Consider the following 17,575-nt stretch of genomic DNA (forward strand, 5'->3'; position numbering starts at 1 on the left):
ATAAACCAATTATGACAGGCTAAAAAGTAAAGTGTGAGTATTCCCTGTATCATTATCAGAATGCCTCATGTGTTGTACAATACAGTGAAATACGATGGTGTGGGAGAGAGGGATGAAAGAAGTATATCTTAAAATGGACTCTTCTATTTAGTTAGTAATGGCTGCCAGATGTCATTGATGACAACTCCAGTGTTTAGATTCCTTCTGTGTATTTTGTTTACTTTTTTTAATAATTTCTGTGTTCAAAAAATTTTCTTTTAATAATACTTTTTTCCTTTTCTCGAACTGTACTTTCAAAAATAACTACACTTTGCCAACCTTTAACATGTAGTCTATTTTATTAAGAATTAGCAAAAATTGTGGGGAAATCTGCTGGTCTTGCAAGTAGCACTATGGGAGTGTTAATGATGCTGAGAGTCTTCCATTTCTTGACTGGAGGCAACACAAGCATAATAAATCATATTTACTTAACATCGACAATCCTATTTTTGTTTATTTCAATAATCTAACATCAGGATTGAACAACTTTTTATGACAAACGAAACAGATTATAGAATGTTTTTAACTTTAAAAGTTTTCTCAACGCCTATTGCACAAGTCCGAAAATAGATAAATAGAAACTACAGACTGAAAATGTACAAATATACGCATTATTTAATAAAACATTAATATTACTATTAATTTGTTTTTTGATTTTATTGTTTAGTGTGGGTGCTAAAATGATATTATATGGTGTTAGTATTCTTTGGATGTTTTCAAAAACAGTAGGGATATAATCTAATTTTCTATAAATTATTTGTGTCTTTGGTTTTGGTTGACATATCATGTGGTTGTGTAGCCATTTGTTGTAATTCTGTTTGGGTAGTTATTTAATTGAAAGGTGCAGTAAATATGTTCTATTGCTATGTTTTGATTTGTAGTATCACTTGTATGTGTTTTGATTTTATTGACATACATATTGAATATGTTCTTTTTAATATACATGGGTGTACTGGAGTAGAAGTTGACTACTTCACCAATGCCACAGGACCATATATATTTCTTAAAAGCAACAAAATTATCACTTCCCAGTAAGCAATGTCCAAAAAATTAAGTCTGCTATCATTTTCGCTCTCCATATCAAAGCATACATTGCCCTGGACACTGCTAACACACTGAAGTATAACCTGGAGATTGGATAAGTTCTTGTTATATACAACAAAGCAGTTGTCAACATAATGGTCAATAAACCTACTTTTTCCACTCAGTGTTACTGTATGATTTGTTCTCAACAGCAAACTTGTGCTAATTCTGAAGGAAATACAAGCAAGAAAATATTTATGAACTAGGACATCATGTGACTTTATCATATCGTGATAGAATTGAGATGGAGCTGAAAGAAAGGAGCAATCCCTGCACTTGTTAAGGCACAGAAGAGGTTAGCCATGAAAGACACAACCTTTGCACTGCCTGAGTACAGAGAGATGATCCTTGCACTTGCCAACATGAAGAGACAATCCAAGAACAAAGCAATCACCATCAATTGCTTTGTTCTTGTGTTTTGTTCATTTTTCATGCATATTTTTTGTCAGGCACATGTAATGCTGTTTTTATTTTTGACCTCTAGGCCTAAATTCCTTTAGGTGTACTCAGTCACATCAGAGAACATGAACATAGTCACTTTAATACCTCTGTATATTGAAAACAAAGTCATGAACTATTTTTTTACATTTAAATGGACCCTCATTATATTTTTGGATTCCTAATTGCAATTAATGGAAAATGGCAAAGTCAATTCTATAAGCTCATAGAAGGCATGCTAGCAACTGTGGAACATCATACAACAAAGTTGTGCAATATCACTTTGTCGCACACACTCATGCTACAACTTTATAGCTCAAAAACAAAGTCATCGTCACCCAAATTTTTATTACAGTTTTGGATTCCTCATTGCAATTAATGAAAAAGGGCAAAGTTTAATCAAAATAAATCAAACATATTTTGGAAACAAACATAATTCTGTAAAGCACATAGAAGAGGCTTTGCTAACATTCCACCTCAAATATACAAGGAAGTAAAAAAATAAACATGAATATGACTTGCCCAAATTTTAAAAAATCACTAATTACTTAGAGATATTCTATCTTTGATATTATTATTATTTGGGAGCATACTCCATCTCACACCCCTCAAAAAGATTCTGTTTTACAACATATAGGAGTTAATAATAAAACAAAAGCCTATAGCCATTCCATACTTAGATTATTTAAGTAAAGTTGTTATCATAAATAAGAAATATTTAATTTTTAATGTTAATTATTAATATCATTGGAATTTTCTTAATTATCATCATACNCTCTTTCTTTCGTTGCTCGAGCACTGCAGCCGCCGCGATATCGGAGGCGTCGGTATGTAAAAAAAATTGCTCATCAAAGTCAGGATGCACGAGAGTGGGAGGTTTAATTATCGCCTCCTTTAATTTCTCAAAACTCCGTTGACATTTCTCATCCCATGAAAACCTCCTTCCTCTTTTTGTAAGCTCGGTAAGAGGAGCTGCAATTTCAGAAAAGGATGGAACAAAACTCCGGAAGAAACCCACCATGCCAAGAAAGCTGCGAACACCCTTCGTGTTCTTTGGTGCATCCAAACGCTCGATAGATTCGACGTTACTGGGGTCGGGCCTTACCCCTTCGCTATTAACAATATGACCCAAGTATTTCACTTCACGTGCAAGTAATTGGCACTTATCCGGGTTCAGCTTTAGGCCCTCGGTTGTTAGGGTGCCAATCACACGGTCGAGCAATTCAAGATGATCTTCCAAGTTCCGTGAAAATATAACAATATCGTCTTGGAACACGAAACAGCTACTCCCCACAAACTTAGCCAGGACTTTAGTCATTACATATTGGAAAAATCTACCGCTATTCTTTCCCCCTTGANACCAAATAATTTTAAAGGAATCCAAGAAAATTGAATACATCTGTAATTATAGTCAAGGGTTGGTTTGACACTATGCATTATATAGTGCATGTATTTGTCAATTTTCATTGATGGCTGACAAGCTGCTTTCAAAGCTTTTTCTATAGTTACTGGAAACTATAGTATAGTCATAGGTTAAATGTTTGTTATGTGCAGGACAACACATGCACGGCTTTAAATTTAAACTTATAGTTCAAATGGGCATTCAAACTACATTTAAAAACTTTTGTAAATTCATGTTTGTTCCAAACAACATTCCATTAGGTAACCATTGTTACACCCGAATAACTCAAAAGGAGTAAGAAAACATTTGGGCACAGATTTTTTTTTTTTTTTTTGTTTTCTTTACACTGGTAATTGGTTCTGTGTTTATTACTGGGAATTGCTAAATAAAAAGGGAATATTCTAGCAGAAACTTTATTTGTTGATCAGCAAGCATTAAGAAAACATGCCTCTTCACTGGCATAAAGATCTTAATCCAGAAGATTCTTTGCGTATTTTCAAGATTTATCTGAAAATGAATTGGAGAAACAATACTGCTGGATTTGAAAGCAACAGAAACAAGTATTTTCCTGAGAAAGTCCTGAATCAGTGACTCAGAGCAAGTTGGAGATATGGAGGTACCACTTCAACTTTAAATTCCTGCTGCTGCTGACCTGGCTAAGAACCACTTTGCTGGCCCAAATGATAATCTTCAAGCATCATATATTTGCTTACTTGAAATTATTATTATTATTATTATTATTTATTATTGTGTGTATACTATCTAATAAGTTTGAAGTTCCAAAAATCCCAATCCTAATCAGAACAGTTTAAAACACTAATACAGTAGAAATCCTACAAACTCGACTTAATGTGGACTGAGAAGGTAAAGAGTTATTGAAAATGACAAGTTTTACAGCATAACAAAGATGATAATCTAAATAGCGGAATTTTCATAAAGGTGTTATATGTGCAAATTTATATACATATTAACTATGTATCAATAGTAAATATATCTCTTTGTAGTTAAATTTTAATTTAAAAAAAACATTGGCTACTTCCAAGTTAGTGACATTTGTGTCATGGTGTTTTGAAGACACCTTGTAAAAGGGTTACATTTATTGTTATCATTTGAAATTGTTGATGTTATCAAGTGTTGTCAGTGAAGAATGATAATTCATTTGTTTATAATGTTAAGTTATAGCAGTAAAAATTAGATTACAAATTCTTATTTTTTTAAATGACATGACAAGTTTTATGGAAGGTCAAATTATCAAGATTCAAGTTTCTGAGACTCTACTGTNTTCAGCTTTAGGCCCTCGGTTGTTAGGGTGCCAATCACACGGTCGAGCAATTCAAGATGATCTTCCAAGTTCCGCGAAAATATAACAATATCGTCTTGGAACACAAAACAGCTACTCCCCACAAACTTAGCCAGGACTTTAGTCATTACATATTGAAAAAATCTACCGCTATTCTTTCCCCCTTGGGGCATCCTACACAGTTGATATTTACCCCAAGGCGTGGTAAACGCAAAGACATGCCTCACCTTGGGGTCGAGGGGAATTTGAAAATAGCCGGCCTTTAAGTCCAACACACAGAAATATTTATTCCCATTTAGTTGCGCCAGGATGTCATCGATTCTGGCCATGGGGAAGATCTGGGATTTTGTTATGTTATTGACCTTTCGCAGGTCTAGGGTGATCCGGATTTCGCCGGAACTTTTGGGGACAATGTGAATAGGCGAGTTCCAATCAGAGGAGCTCTCCTCACATATTCCAGCTTTTATTAAATCACTAATTTGTTTCTTTAGACCAGGGAGATAACTAAAGGGGATCCTGTACTGCCTCACGTTAATAGGCTGATCCGTAGTCAGGGTCACAGAGTGCATGTAATTATTTGTGCCTGGTAATTCGGATAATTCCCTAGCAGTTGAATCGGGATACCTATCCAACACCTCAATCACTCTTTTCTTGACATCATCATCAATGTGATCTAATTTCCACCCGTTTCTCTCGGCACACCTGTCACTGTTAATGCCAATGATAACATCCCCTCGGTCAATTCGTTGGTTCAAACTATTCACAGCCTTAATTCCAGTTAACACATCCGGGTTACGGCAGATAACATCCATACCTATTATTATATCGTAATTGGTGCACTCGGGAAATTTAACACTTGGTGCCTTAACACATACCTTATTACCGTTTTCAAATAGGCACTCAATCATAACAGCCTCACGGCTTTCGATCAGCGTTCCTGACATCCTGCTTATCCGTGAATCGTCTGCTACCACCCATCCCCAATTCCTAGATCTTATGCGTTCAGTCAGTGTACTTTTGATCACCGTTTTCTCAGCCCCCGTGTCTACCAGACCCTTAATTTCCACGCCTTCAATCTCCCCCTCTATTAGGGGTAACCCTCTCTCAGATACACGTACCCCTGTTGTCAGGTTAAGCCTAACGGTCGGGTCACTCGCCTGACTCCTCGAATGACCCTTAACTAGTTTAAATTCTTCCTTTTATCACAATGTCGTGCAAAATGGCCATTTTCGCCGCACGAATAACACCTTCCTTTCCCTTTTTCTCGTTGCCTAAAACCTCCCATTTCCTTTACGCACTCAACGAGCGAGGCAACGGATTCACTTAAAGCTTTCACCTGGCCTTCAAGTTTCACAACGCGGTTATGCATCTCGCCCCCTTTTTCTGTGGTCACGTCCTTTTGATCAGAATTTACACACACCTCTCTAACGGGTCCCCTTCCGCAAGCCGTTTCGTTCTCTTCCTCTTCTTCAGCCCTCCGGATAGCCTGGTCCAACGTCTCAGGCCGACTCTGGATAACCGACTTACGAATGTCGGGGTTTAGGCCTTTCATGAAACAGTCTTTTATGGTGTTATCGCGTAGGGTAGCCAGGTTTTGGTTTCGGGCTACGGCCCGGGAATACAATGATTTTATGCGTACGCACTACTCGTATGCCTTTTCCCCCCTTTTCTGCGACATTTTTAGAACTTGGTCGAATGGGACCTGCTCTTTGCCCTTACGATCGAAACATTTCACAAGAGCCTCTTTTATTTCGTCGTACGAAGTCACACCTTGGTCCTTCAAGTCGAAGAGCACCGACAGCGGTTCTCCCTTAATCCTCGCTCGGACCACGGTCACCTTTACCCTTTCTCCCCACCCAGCTAACACCGCCACATCTTCCACAGTCTGAAAGAACCGATGGATGTCTATAGTATCACCCGGCAAGTTAGAAAAACACGGGATCATGCCCATGAACCCCGTAACAATAGGAACATTGCATATTTCCGCTACAGACCCACTAACTTCGCTGTTCATCATTACAACACACCAGAACTGATCACACGCATGAATACACAAATATTACTAACCCGTAATGGACGGGGTTGGAGAGAAAGGAATTACAATTTCGGCCGGCTTCACAAATTAAAACTTAATCCTGTCGCGGACGCCAATTGTTAGGTCGTAGCTTGACCGAAGTCTATCAAGCTGAGACAAAAAAAACATATATATAGCCGGCTTACAAAAATATTTCTTTATTTCACACGGGTTTCGAGGTTACAACTGAGGGCTCATACGAACTCTCAATAAAACCTAAGTTACAACACCACGTGTCCGAATACAAAATACCTAACCCCTTCACTCTCCTTCCTCCCTTTTCAGTTATTTTAGCGTACACAGGCCAGACCCGTTACATTAACACGCGAAGAACAAATCCTTTTAACAGACTACTCACTAGGAGAATCCGGCACTTGAANATCAAGTGTTGTCAGTGAAGAATGATAATTCATTTGTTTATAATGTTAAGTTATAGCAGTAAAAATTAGATTACAAATTCTTATTTTTTTAAATGACATGACAAGTTTTATGGAAGGTCAAATTATCAAGATTCAAGTTTCTGAGACTCTACTGTACATTCTTTAAATTAATTAAATGGAATTATTGTTATAAGGACAATTTAGTCAGTCTTTCTAAAGAATAAAATTATTTAATTTTAGCTTTAAATGTTTCAACTGATAACCAACAAATGCTGAAAGTTTATTAAACTATTAAACTTTTTTACTTACACAATTCCTGCCAGTGTTGATGCTCGAACGAGAACAAATATTAAAATAAAGACAGCAAATAATAAAGATACTAAAGAAACCTAAAATAAAAACTTATTAAGATCATTATAATCATTTCAAATATCCAGTAAATTTATATAATAAATACCTTTGAGAGACGACTGATATTTCGATATAAAGATAAAGGTAATGTTACACATACTGTAACAAAAAATACTACAAAATGACGATTTCCCAAAACTGTATTCCGAGATACTAAAAAAATAATAATCAATGATTATAATGCAAATTATTTTTTATATTAATTTTGTTTTTGTGCTTGTGTAGGAAGTGTGAAGACATGACATTTTTCTTTGTATTCAGTCTTTAATGTTGTAAAAATTTTACAATTTCTTCGTGTAATTATTATGAAAAATGTAACTTACTCTGAAATTGCTTGCAANGGACCACGGTCACCTTTACCCTTTCTCCCCACCCAGCTAACACCGCCACATCTTCCACAGTCTGAAAGAACCGATGGATGTCTAGAGTATCACCCGGCAAGTTAGAAAAACACGGGATCATGCCCATGAACCCCGTAACAATAGGAACATTGCATATTTCCGCTACAGACCCACTAACTTCGCCGTTCATCATTACAACACACCAGAACTGATCACACGCATGAATACACAAATATTACTAACCCGTAATGGACGGGGTTGGAGAGAAAGGAATTACAATTTCGGCCGGCTTCACAAATTAAAACTTAATCCTGTCGCGGACGCCAATTGTTAGGTCGTAGCTTGACCGAAGTCTATCAAGCTGAGACAAAAAAAACATATATATAGCCGGCTTACAAAAATATTTCTTTATTTCACACGGGTTTCGAGGTTACAACTGAGGGCTCATACGAACTCTCAATAAAACCTAAGTTACAACACCACGTGTCCGAATACAAAATACCTAACCCCTTCACTCTCCTTCCTCCCTTTTCAGTTATTTTAGCGTACACAGGCCAGACCCGTTACATTAACACGCGAAGAACAAATCCGTTTAACAGACTACTCACTAGGAGAATCCGGCACTTGAAAAACGGTCAGGTGTTGGACCAAAGTTTCTTCCTATTCGGGAAATATATGTCCCTGTCGATGTATCGGGTAATATAGCTTCCCGAATCCGCGCGGTCCCTTTTTCGTACCGCGCGGATGCACTTCGATTCTGTCCCCTTCTACTCGGTAAGTCTCTCCTTCTCTCAATGGTGTTGTATGACTTTTTCGATTGGCGATCTACGATAGAAGACAGGAACAAGAACCAAAACTCCTCTGGCATCACATACGTATCTGCTATATATACCCTTGGGTTTCCAAACCCACCTGACTTCTTCGTTGGCCAATCACAAAGGTCCGGGTTCAACAAAGGGAAGGGGTAGAGAGTAAGGGGTACACGTGTTCTACAAACACAAAGAAGAAACACAAAAAAAAAAAAACCGACACAATTGAAATAAGTAAAACCTAAACCTAGTACAAATGGTAATAACCATGCAAATCATATTTATATACAATAATAAGAATAACAGCAAGTTGCAGAGCACTACACACTCATTAAGCGAAACAATTTTTTCCATATAAATTAATGTAAAATACAATAACACATTCCATGTCAAAAAAAATACTCAAATATTTTATGTATAACATTTATTCAAAGAAAATTATACAATATACATTGTTAAGGAGCTTGAATCTTCATCTTTTCTTCTAGCACAAAATGAATCAACCTGGAATGCAAATTCGATTCGCAGGGGGAAAAAAAAAAATCACAGGTAATATGTCTGATAAACATGCCAAATGATATGCCAAATTCTTGGGCTGTGTAAAGGCTATAATTAAATATTAGAAATTAGTTACTTTGACTAGAGGTAATAGATTTAATACCAGATGGCAGTTATGCTGCCATCTGGTATTAAATTTAATAATTATAAATAATTAATTTTTAATTTAGACATTTTTAAAATTTAATTTGGAATTGGTCATTAAATTTAATACGAGATGGCAGCATAACTGCCTACCTCNCATATTTTGGAAACAAACATAATTCTGTAAAGCACATAGAAGAGGCTTTGCTAACATTCCACCTCAAATATACAAGGAAGTAAAAAAATAAACATGAATATATATGACTTGCCCAAATTTTAAAAAATCACTAATTACTTAGAGATATTCTAGCTTTGATATTATTATTATTTGGGAGCATACTCCATCTCACACCCCTCAAAAAGATTCTGTTTTACAACATATAGGAGTTAATAATAAAACAAAAGCCTATAGCCATTCCATACTTAGATTATTTAAGTAAAGTTGTTATCATAAATAAGAAATATTTAATTTTTAATGTTAATTATTAATATCATTGGAATTTTCTTAATTATCATCATACTTCTATATCTAATTTTAATTTTATATCAACATTTTAAATCAATAGAAAATTAAAATATTTTACAATCATAATTGGTTGGTTTTTTAAATTACATATTTTAAATTTCACACAGTGTATGCAGTTCATATTAATCTTAAATAACTTGTTCTTAATTTTTAAATAAGCTATATTTTATACATGTCAAACATTTGAGTATGCAAGATTTTCCATTTATTTTTAAAGATTTTAATACCAATAGATTGAATTCATTTATTTATTTCATGTATAAAGAAAGTTTTATTCTAAAATTTCAGTAAGTCAAATATAGTTCAAGAAACTGCAATGGAAAATTTTAGATTAAAAAAATTTATATTATTAAGTGTTCTAAAACTGTAATGAAAAATACAAGTAGAATTACATCCCTTGATTTTTAGTTGTTCTAAAGTAGTCTAGGTTCATTTCATTCACATACAATTAATTAAATACACTTTATTTTAATTTTTCTATCATATAGAAAAAACTTGATAAAGTTTAAAAAAACAGAAGTACTATAAATTTCTTGCAAATAACCTGCAGCTTATCTGTATTTGAAAGTCAACTTGAAAGCAGGTGGAGGTTAGGTGCTGTCAGAGGTTTCCTATTGATTTTAAATTGCAATTACAAACTCATCAAACCACTTTTCATTTATCAAAACTTACCAAAAGCATATTTCTAAACTGTGAAAATCTTTTATACACTGCACATAATCATCTGTCATCACAATTTTTCTGGAAACCATCAGACACATACGTGTGAGCATCATATTTTGTTATCTCCCATTTACATAATATCAATTAAAACATGAATTAATTTATTAAACACTACTACTATAACTTGTATCTCAAAAGCTAACAAATTTCTGCTAATTCTCTTTCTATATAACGACTTTCAGAGAACTACTTAAAAAGTAACTGTCAATTTTATCGTAGGATAGTTCTATACAAAGAATAAGAACTAAGCAATCAATTCTCAAGAACATGTCATTTAATGCTGTGGAATCTGCACAAATTTCTTAGTAAAATATATGACAACAACATTAACTAAAATAGCTGTATTTATTATTTATTTATTTTATGGCTAATAAGGAAATCATTTCCACCAAGAGTTAACTTAGCTGTATTGCCACCTCAACTTGTCTCAATCCCAGGTGAGACTCTTCATACATCAATTATACTAGATATTATTAACAATAAAGTCTTTTTCTATTTAATTTTATCATGATTATTTTAGCATTTTATTATTATTGTTATTATATATTCTATTACTATTATTTGATAAAAATAAAATTGAAATGAAAGGAAGCAAATAAATTATTTTCAGTTCCATTTTGTATTTTTGACATATACAGGTTAGACCAGGGGTTCTTAACCTCTATTGTTCTATAGACCCCTTTTCCAGTCAGGTGAAAGTCAGGTCCCTTCTCAGAATAATGTTTTTAAATGCATAAAATAAAATTACAAAAGAAATCAGTTATATAGAAATACATTTATTAAAACAAAAAGCATTTGATATAGTAATATATATGCTACTTTCTTAACACAATAACTAAGAAATCATGCAACTTTGTCATGTGGCAATAGAATTGAGGTAGGAGCCTCAAAGAAAGAAGTGATTCTTGCACTTGTTAGGTACAGAAGAGACAATCCTCCTACCTGCCAGCATGATAGATGTGCAGTGGCATGTTATTTTATGGGCAAAATAGCATTTCCCTGGGGCTCCTACCAATAGGGGTCCCAAACCAATCTTTTATAGAAAAATATTTTCCCAAAAAGCTTCCCTTAAAGAAAAATGTCTGAAGTCAACACTGTACATGGACCCCCTAATTTAAATTTGCCTGGGTCCCACAAAGCTATAATGCACTAGTTCAGATGCAATCCTTGCCTATCAGATATAGAGAGATGATCCTTGCACTTTCTATCATGAAGAGGCAATCCAAGAACAAAATAATCAATGAGAATTGCTTTGTTCTTATGTTTTTTTTTTTTTTGTTTAATGCATCTATTTTCTGTTAGGTCCACAGAATATTGTTTTTTGTTTTTATTTGAGATCCCTAAATTTCATTAAGCATGTTCAATTGTATCAGAGAGCATGGACATTGTAACTTTGACCCTGCTATGTATTGAAAATGAAAATATAAACCCCTATTTTTTTACATTTACATGGACCTTCATTACATTTTTGGATTCCCTATCGCTATTAATGGAATATGGCAAAATTTTATTAAAATTGGTCCATCAAATTTTGAGAAAGAACTCAATTCTATAAGCCTATAGAAGATGTGCTTGCAACCTTGGGACACCACCCAACAAAGTTGTGCAATTCATGTAATATTGCTTTGTTGCACATGCTCACGCTACAACCTTATATCTTGAAAATGAAGTCATGGATACACCTTTTTTATTGAACTTTTGGATTCCTCATCATCATAAATGCAAAATGGCAAAATTTAATCAAAATTGATCAATCAAATTTTGAGATCAAAAGCAATGTTGTAAGCCACATAGAAGAAGCTTCACTAATGTTCCACCTCAATTAACAATTTCATATAATAATAGAAAATTAAGATAAGTTCATTTTTGCTCTTCCAAGCCTACAGACCCCTGAAAACTTTCTACACACTCCCTGGGAATCTGTGGACCTCTGGTTAAGAACAACTGGTTTAGACTATCATAAGCAATCCACAGCATGTGACAACGAAATATGTAACCTCTAGGGCAGGCATGGCCAACATACAGCCCGTGATTAATCTTTTAATATTAGTCCAAATAGCTTGATGAAAAAAATTCTGACGACTAAAAAAAAAAGTCAACAACTCACTGTGCGTTTAGAGTTAACCCTTCATTACAAATCTCATAAGTACAGCATAGAATATTAGAATGTTGATAAAGCATGATAATGTGAAAAATGTATCTGTAATCTCTATGTACTATACAATTTAGTCTCTACAGGGTGGCACCACAATGAGATCTCGTACCACATCAAAATCTTCCTAGGGGCGGCCCTAAAAAGATTTTGAGGTGGTACGAGATCTCATTGTTCAGCCTGGTTCAGCCTGTGAAAAAAGTTCTCTTTCCAATTTGGCCCAGGGACAAAAACTGTTGGCCACCCCTGCTCTAGGGCTTTGACTACATAATTTAATTTCCTATTTTCTACCTCATGGTATTAAGCAGATATATGTGAAAAACATCATTTAAATTAAATGTGACCAGTGAAAAAAATGAGAATAAACTATATATTACTATTTCCTTAAAAATTTTCAAATAAAATATGCAAATTTAGTGTATGTATTGCCCCTACATTATGCAATAAATTAAAAATCTATTTCCTAAAAATAATAAAACAAAAATAAAAAAAGGAAAAAAAACACTGGAAGTATAGTTTATAGATTACAATACACATGTCAATCTCAATATTATTATATAGTTAAAACAGGTAGAACTTTAGGTAAAAGATTAAAAAAGCATGAAGTTCTCATATCTCTTAAATGTCTTAAACAATCACCATATCGTACAGAACAGACAAGATGAGCTGTACAATAGATAAAAATTATATAAATATCTTACATTATGAGAATGATATATATAAAAGGCAATTTTAATAACATGTTTATGCAAAGGAAATACTCTGAATACTAGTGAAGGAATGTAAATTACCAAGAAATAATGTGATATAATTTCCATGGTAGATACAGAAGAGACAATCTTCCCATGCAATTGCGAGTAATTCTAGAAACATTAAACTGAATCTGTAGAAAAATAATATAATTTGATCTAACATAAAGTTTTATTTTAAAAATTGGCAATTTATTCAGGCCAAAACACTTTTGATTTAATGTATTGGCATTAATTATTATTTGTACTTAATGTATCAGTGTTAATAACATTCTGTGTCATGTATTTGTATGTATTTGTTCTTAAATGTATGGTTGCTGCAATACAATATAAGGAATTTTTAATCTTTATTATAATGTAAATAACTTTATATGTATTTTAAATAACTTCAGTTACTGAAAAGAGGCCTTAACATGAAAGTTGGCCTAAAATGCATTTAACAATGTATGTAACCAGCCAAATAAATTGAAGATATTCAATAGAATTCTATTTTTGGATCAGCAAATTGCCAAGAGTATTCATACACCTGCAAAGGCAGGATTGTAAAGTTTAAAAAAATTATTTAATAAGAGTGTGTATGTATACTGTCAGAATTTGCATATTTTAGCACCTAGTGTACTGGCAGTTGTGAATTATGTTGGTACTCCGCAGGCTTAAAGACTGCAACTCCAGAAGAAAAAATGCTTGTGGCATGTCAGACTATAAAGTTTGCTTGCTGCCCAAATCCAGAAAAGGTTGCTCATCACTGGTTTAGACACTTCTATCTCAAGTATTTTGTTTTGTCCATTTCATTTATTTTATAATTATATCCACAATGAAATGCTAAAGGAAATAAAAGAAATGGGGGAAGAAATGGAATATCTAAGAAAACATCTAAACTGCATATGGGCTAAGTGACATGGTTTTAATGACAACTTCAGGAGGTACAGAATATACAGTATGAAGGTTACTTTAAAGTAAATTTTAAGAAATTATTTACTGTAATACACACAATTCCATAATATAATTAAATTGTTGATTATAAATATCCCATAGATATTATAAATAACTATAGAAAGTTAAATAATATAAATAGTAGTTTGTACTGTATGTTTAATTGTTCTCTAAATTAATACTTTTATAATATTGCATGTAGTTTCATTTGTTGTATTTTTACTTAACCAAAATAATATTTAGAGAAATTTGTATTCTACCATAACACAGTTGTCTACTTGAATATAACACATTCTAATTCCATCAATTTTGTTAATCTTGACAAAAAATATTTTATTCAAAATCATTTTAAGTATTTCATTATAATTAGTTTATTTTATTTATTGTATTAACATCAGATAATGTTTTTTTTTTAATTTTCACCAATTATAAATAATAAAATTTTTATATTTCATAATTTAAAATATTACATTATTGCAAATAATTATTTTCTATAAATTGCATAAATTATCTACATTTAAAAAAATTAAGGTTAATTTAAATTTTATTTCCAATAGATTTGATAAAAATTGTCAGGACAAAATTTTAAGTTTACAAAAATTTATTTTCAATAGTTTAATATTCCAAAATAATTGTAGATTTATAAGGTCTCTGACAAATTGTATGATTCTGCAAAAAACAAAGTTTTAATGTAAAAAAAAAATCTTTAAATGAAATACTAATGAATAAAAGTTTCCATTAATGAATATTTCAAATAAACTCATTTATTTTAAATTCTGTTGACATCATTAAGTTGAAATCTGTTTCCTGTATTTATTTCTGGGATGCTAGATATTTAACTTGTTTGTCATTAAATCTATAAAGAATTCACAAAATTTAATTTTAATTAAATATACAAAATATTTTATTTTTTCAAATTAAGAGATTCTTGAAAAAAATTAATTGTAAAACCTGAATGGATAGTAAAATAACTTTTGGGCTACAGTTAGAAAAAATTGTAACCTATAAATTCCCCACTGTTGTCCACTGTCTGTCCTTCCTTAATCTCAAGAATGGAGTTAGATATATGAAAGTTGAGATCAGATATGGTAAGCTTAGAGGCAGGAAGTCTCAATTAACTATAGTGAACAATTAACTATTGTGAATTTTGGTTTCTATTGGAAGTCATATTATTTCAATTAAAAAATTTTTCCTGAAAAAAGTTAGATGACTGGCTATATTGCTAGCAGGAAAGTATGATGCACAGGGGAAAGCCTACTAATTTGAGATGGAAAGCATATATTTCAAATTAAATATATTAAAAATATAATTAAAAATGCAACCTGGCATTGTGACAATGTCATGATAAATAATTGCTAATTATGTCTTACTTTTAATTGCTTAAAGTTTATAATTATGATTAATTATATGTTTTGTTACAACTCACTGTTTTGAACACTAACAAACTTCATAATTTATTGTAAAACTAAAATATATATAGTACATACATTCCTTTCCCTTTCAGAGTATTAATTTACATATTTAAATTCAAAAATACTATAATAGAAAAATACTAAAATGAAAATAATTTTACTACCTATAAAAGGATAGATGAATTGAATTAAAGTTAGAAAATAAAATCCAGGTTTTCCAAATGCTGCTTGTACCAAATCCTATTTAAAGACAATTTGAATTAAAATATCATATATACATAAATCATGGCATTAATAGAAAAATTAAAGACAGTTTTTTAATTAATAAAATAAATTATTATTAGAAAATATGTTTATACTATTAATGAATTAACAATATATTAATTAATAAAAATTAGTACATTTAAAAAAAATTTTAGTTTGTGATTTAATGTCACAAATTACCATAAAAAGTAATCACAATGTAGAAAAATATCAATGTTAATATATAATTTTATATACATTTTCCTTTAAAAAAAACACCATTTACTACTAAAATAATTATTATTACTACAGTGGAACCTCACTTAATGAGCATAATTCGTTCCAGAATCTTACTCATAATGCGAAACACTCATTAAGCGAAACAATTTTTCCCATATAAATTAATGTAAAATACAATAACACATTCCATGTAAAAAAAAATACTCAAATATTTTATGTATAACATTTATTCAAAGAAAATTATACAATATACATTGTTAAGGAGCTTGAATCTTCATCTTTTCTTCTAGCACAAAATGAATCAACCTGGAATGCAAATTCGATTCGCAGGGGGGAAAAAAAAAAATCACAGGTAATATGTCTGATAAACATGCCAAATGATATGCCAAATTCTTGGGCTGTGTAAAGGCTATAATTAAATATTAGAAATTAGTTACTTTGACTAGAGGTAATAGATTTAATACCAGATGGCAGTTATGCTGCCATCTGGTATTAAATTTAATAATTATAAATAATTAATTTTTAATTTAGACATTTTTAAAATTTAATTTGGAATTGGTCATTAAATTTAATACGAGATGGCAGCATAACTGCCTACCTCTAGTCAAATTAATTAATTTCTAATATTCAATTATAGCCTTTACATAGCCCAAAAATTTGACATATCATTTGGCATGTTTATTATATAATGGGCTATGGTTGTTGATGTTTATACATAATGCGTGTGAATAAAAATTTGGAAAATTGTGTGATCACAAGAGACACTAAGATGTTAGTGGAACAAGTGCTAAACACAGACTGATGGAGCATGCGCACAATCCAGAACTTCCCCTCTCTTTGTCACTTGTTATGCAAAATGTCTCTCATTAAGAGAGTAATTTTTTTACAAATTTGTTTTGCTCATTATGTGAATTACTCGTTATGAGAGGTGCTTGTTAAGTGAAGTTCCACTGTATTTTTTTGAAGGAATACATTGAAAATAAAACTGAATTTCATTTCTGGCTTACTCATTACTTAGTTTAAAAAGTTAAAAAATTATTCAAACAGCTGATATAAACATATATCACTGTCCCACCAAGACCAGTAGAAAAAGACATTGAAATGAATTAAAGGCTCATTAAAGATTTTTCATACAGAATTACATATCATTAAAATATTCAATCTCTTTGAATGAAATAACAGGCTAAAGATAACAAAGTTGTATTCTACTGACAAGCAGTTTTTAGATCTTTCTACATTAAAAATGTACATGAACAATATTTCAAAAAGAAATAGACCAGAAAATTAGCATTTGAAAAATTATGGAAATACAAAATTACTCACAAATTCAAAAATCCAGTAAGAAAACCAAAAGAATTTAATAGTAAACAAATTTTTTCAGTAGCTTTGAGCAACCATCTTCAGGTTAAAAAGAACACTTAAAAAACAGTACATAAAATGGAACATTATATTTAAATTATAAAAGAATCTACATATGATTGGATGTTGGTGAACATGTGGTTTCAATAAGATACTTAATAATATATTTCAAATAAAGCTCTCCAGGCTAGTGACAATGTGTCATTGTCTTTGTAATTGATGTCCAAGTTATTCCTGCTTGCTTTATAAATTTCCAACTTTTCAAGGTATTCAAGTTAGGAAGAATCTCTTGAATGGTGGATGAGTAGTGTCCTATGTA

The 17,575-nt window shown here is 32.0% G+C and overlaps 1 protein-coding gene across 1 annotated transcript in view; it reads right to left on the minus strand.

The window, feature by feature from the left end:
- LOC111638371 (putative sodium-coupled neutral amino acid transporter 11) overlaps positions 1-17,575 on the minus strand; it is a 90,008-nt gene that overhangs the window by 45,094 nt on the left and 27,339 nt on the right. Inside the window, exon 5 of the mRNA XM_023384072.1 lies at positions 15,579-15,654. Coding sequence (XP_023239840.1) covers positions 15,579-15,654 — 76 coding nt within the window. The remainder of the gene's footprint in view (positions 1-15,578; positions 15,655-17,575) is intronic.

The sequence above is a fragment of the Centruroides sculpturatus genome, unplaced genomic scaffold (assembly GCF_000671375.1).
Source record: "Centruroides sculpturatus isolate CEXI.00-Female unplaced genomic scaffold, Cexi_2.0 scaffold1141, whole genome shotgun sequence".
Taxonomy (NCBI): domain Eukaryota; kingdom Metazoa; phylum Arthropoda; class Arachnida; order Scorpiones; family Buthidae; genus Centruroides; species Centruroides sculpturatus.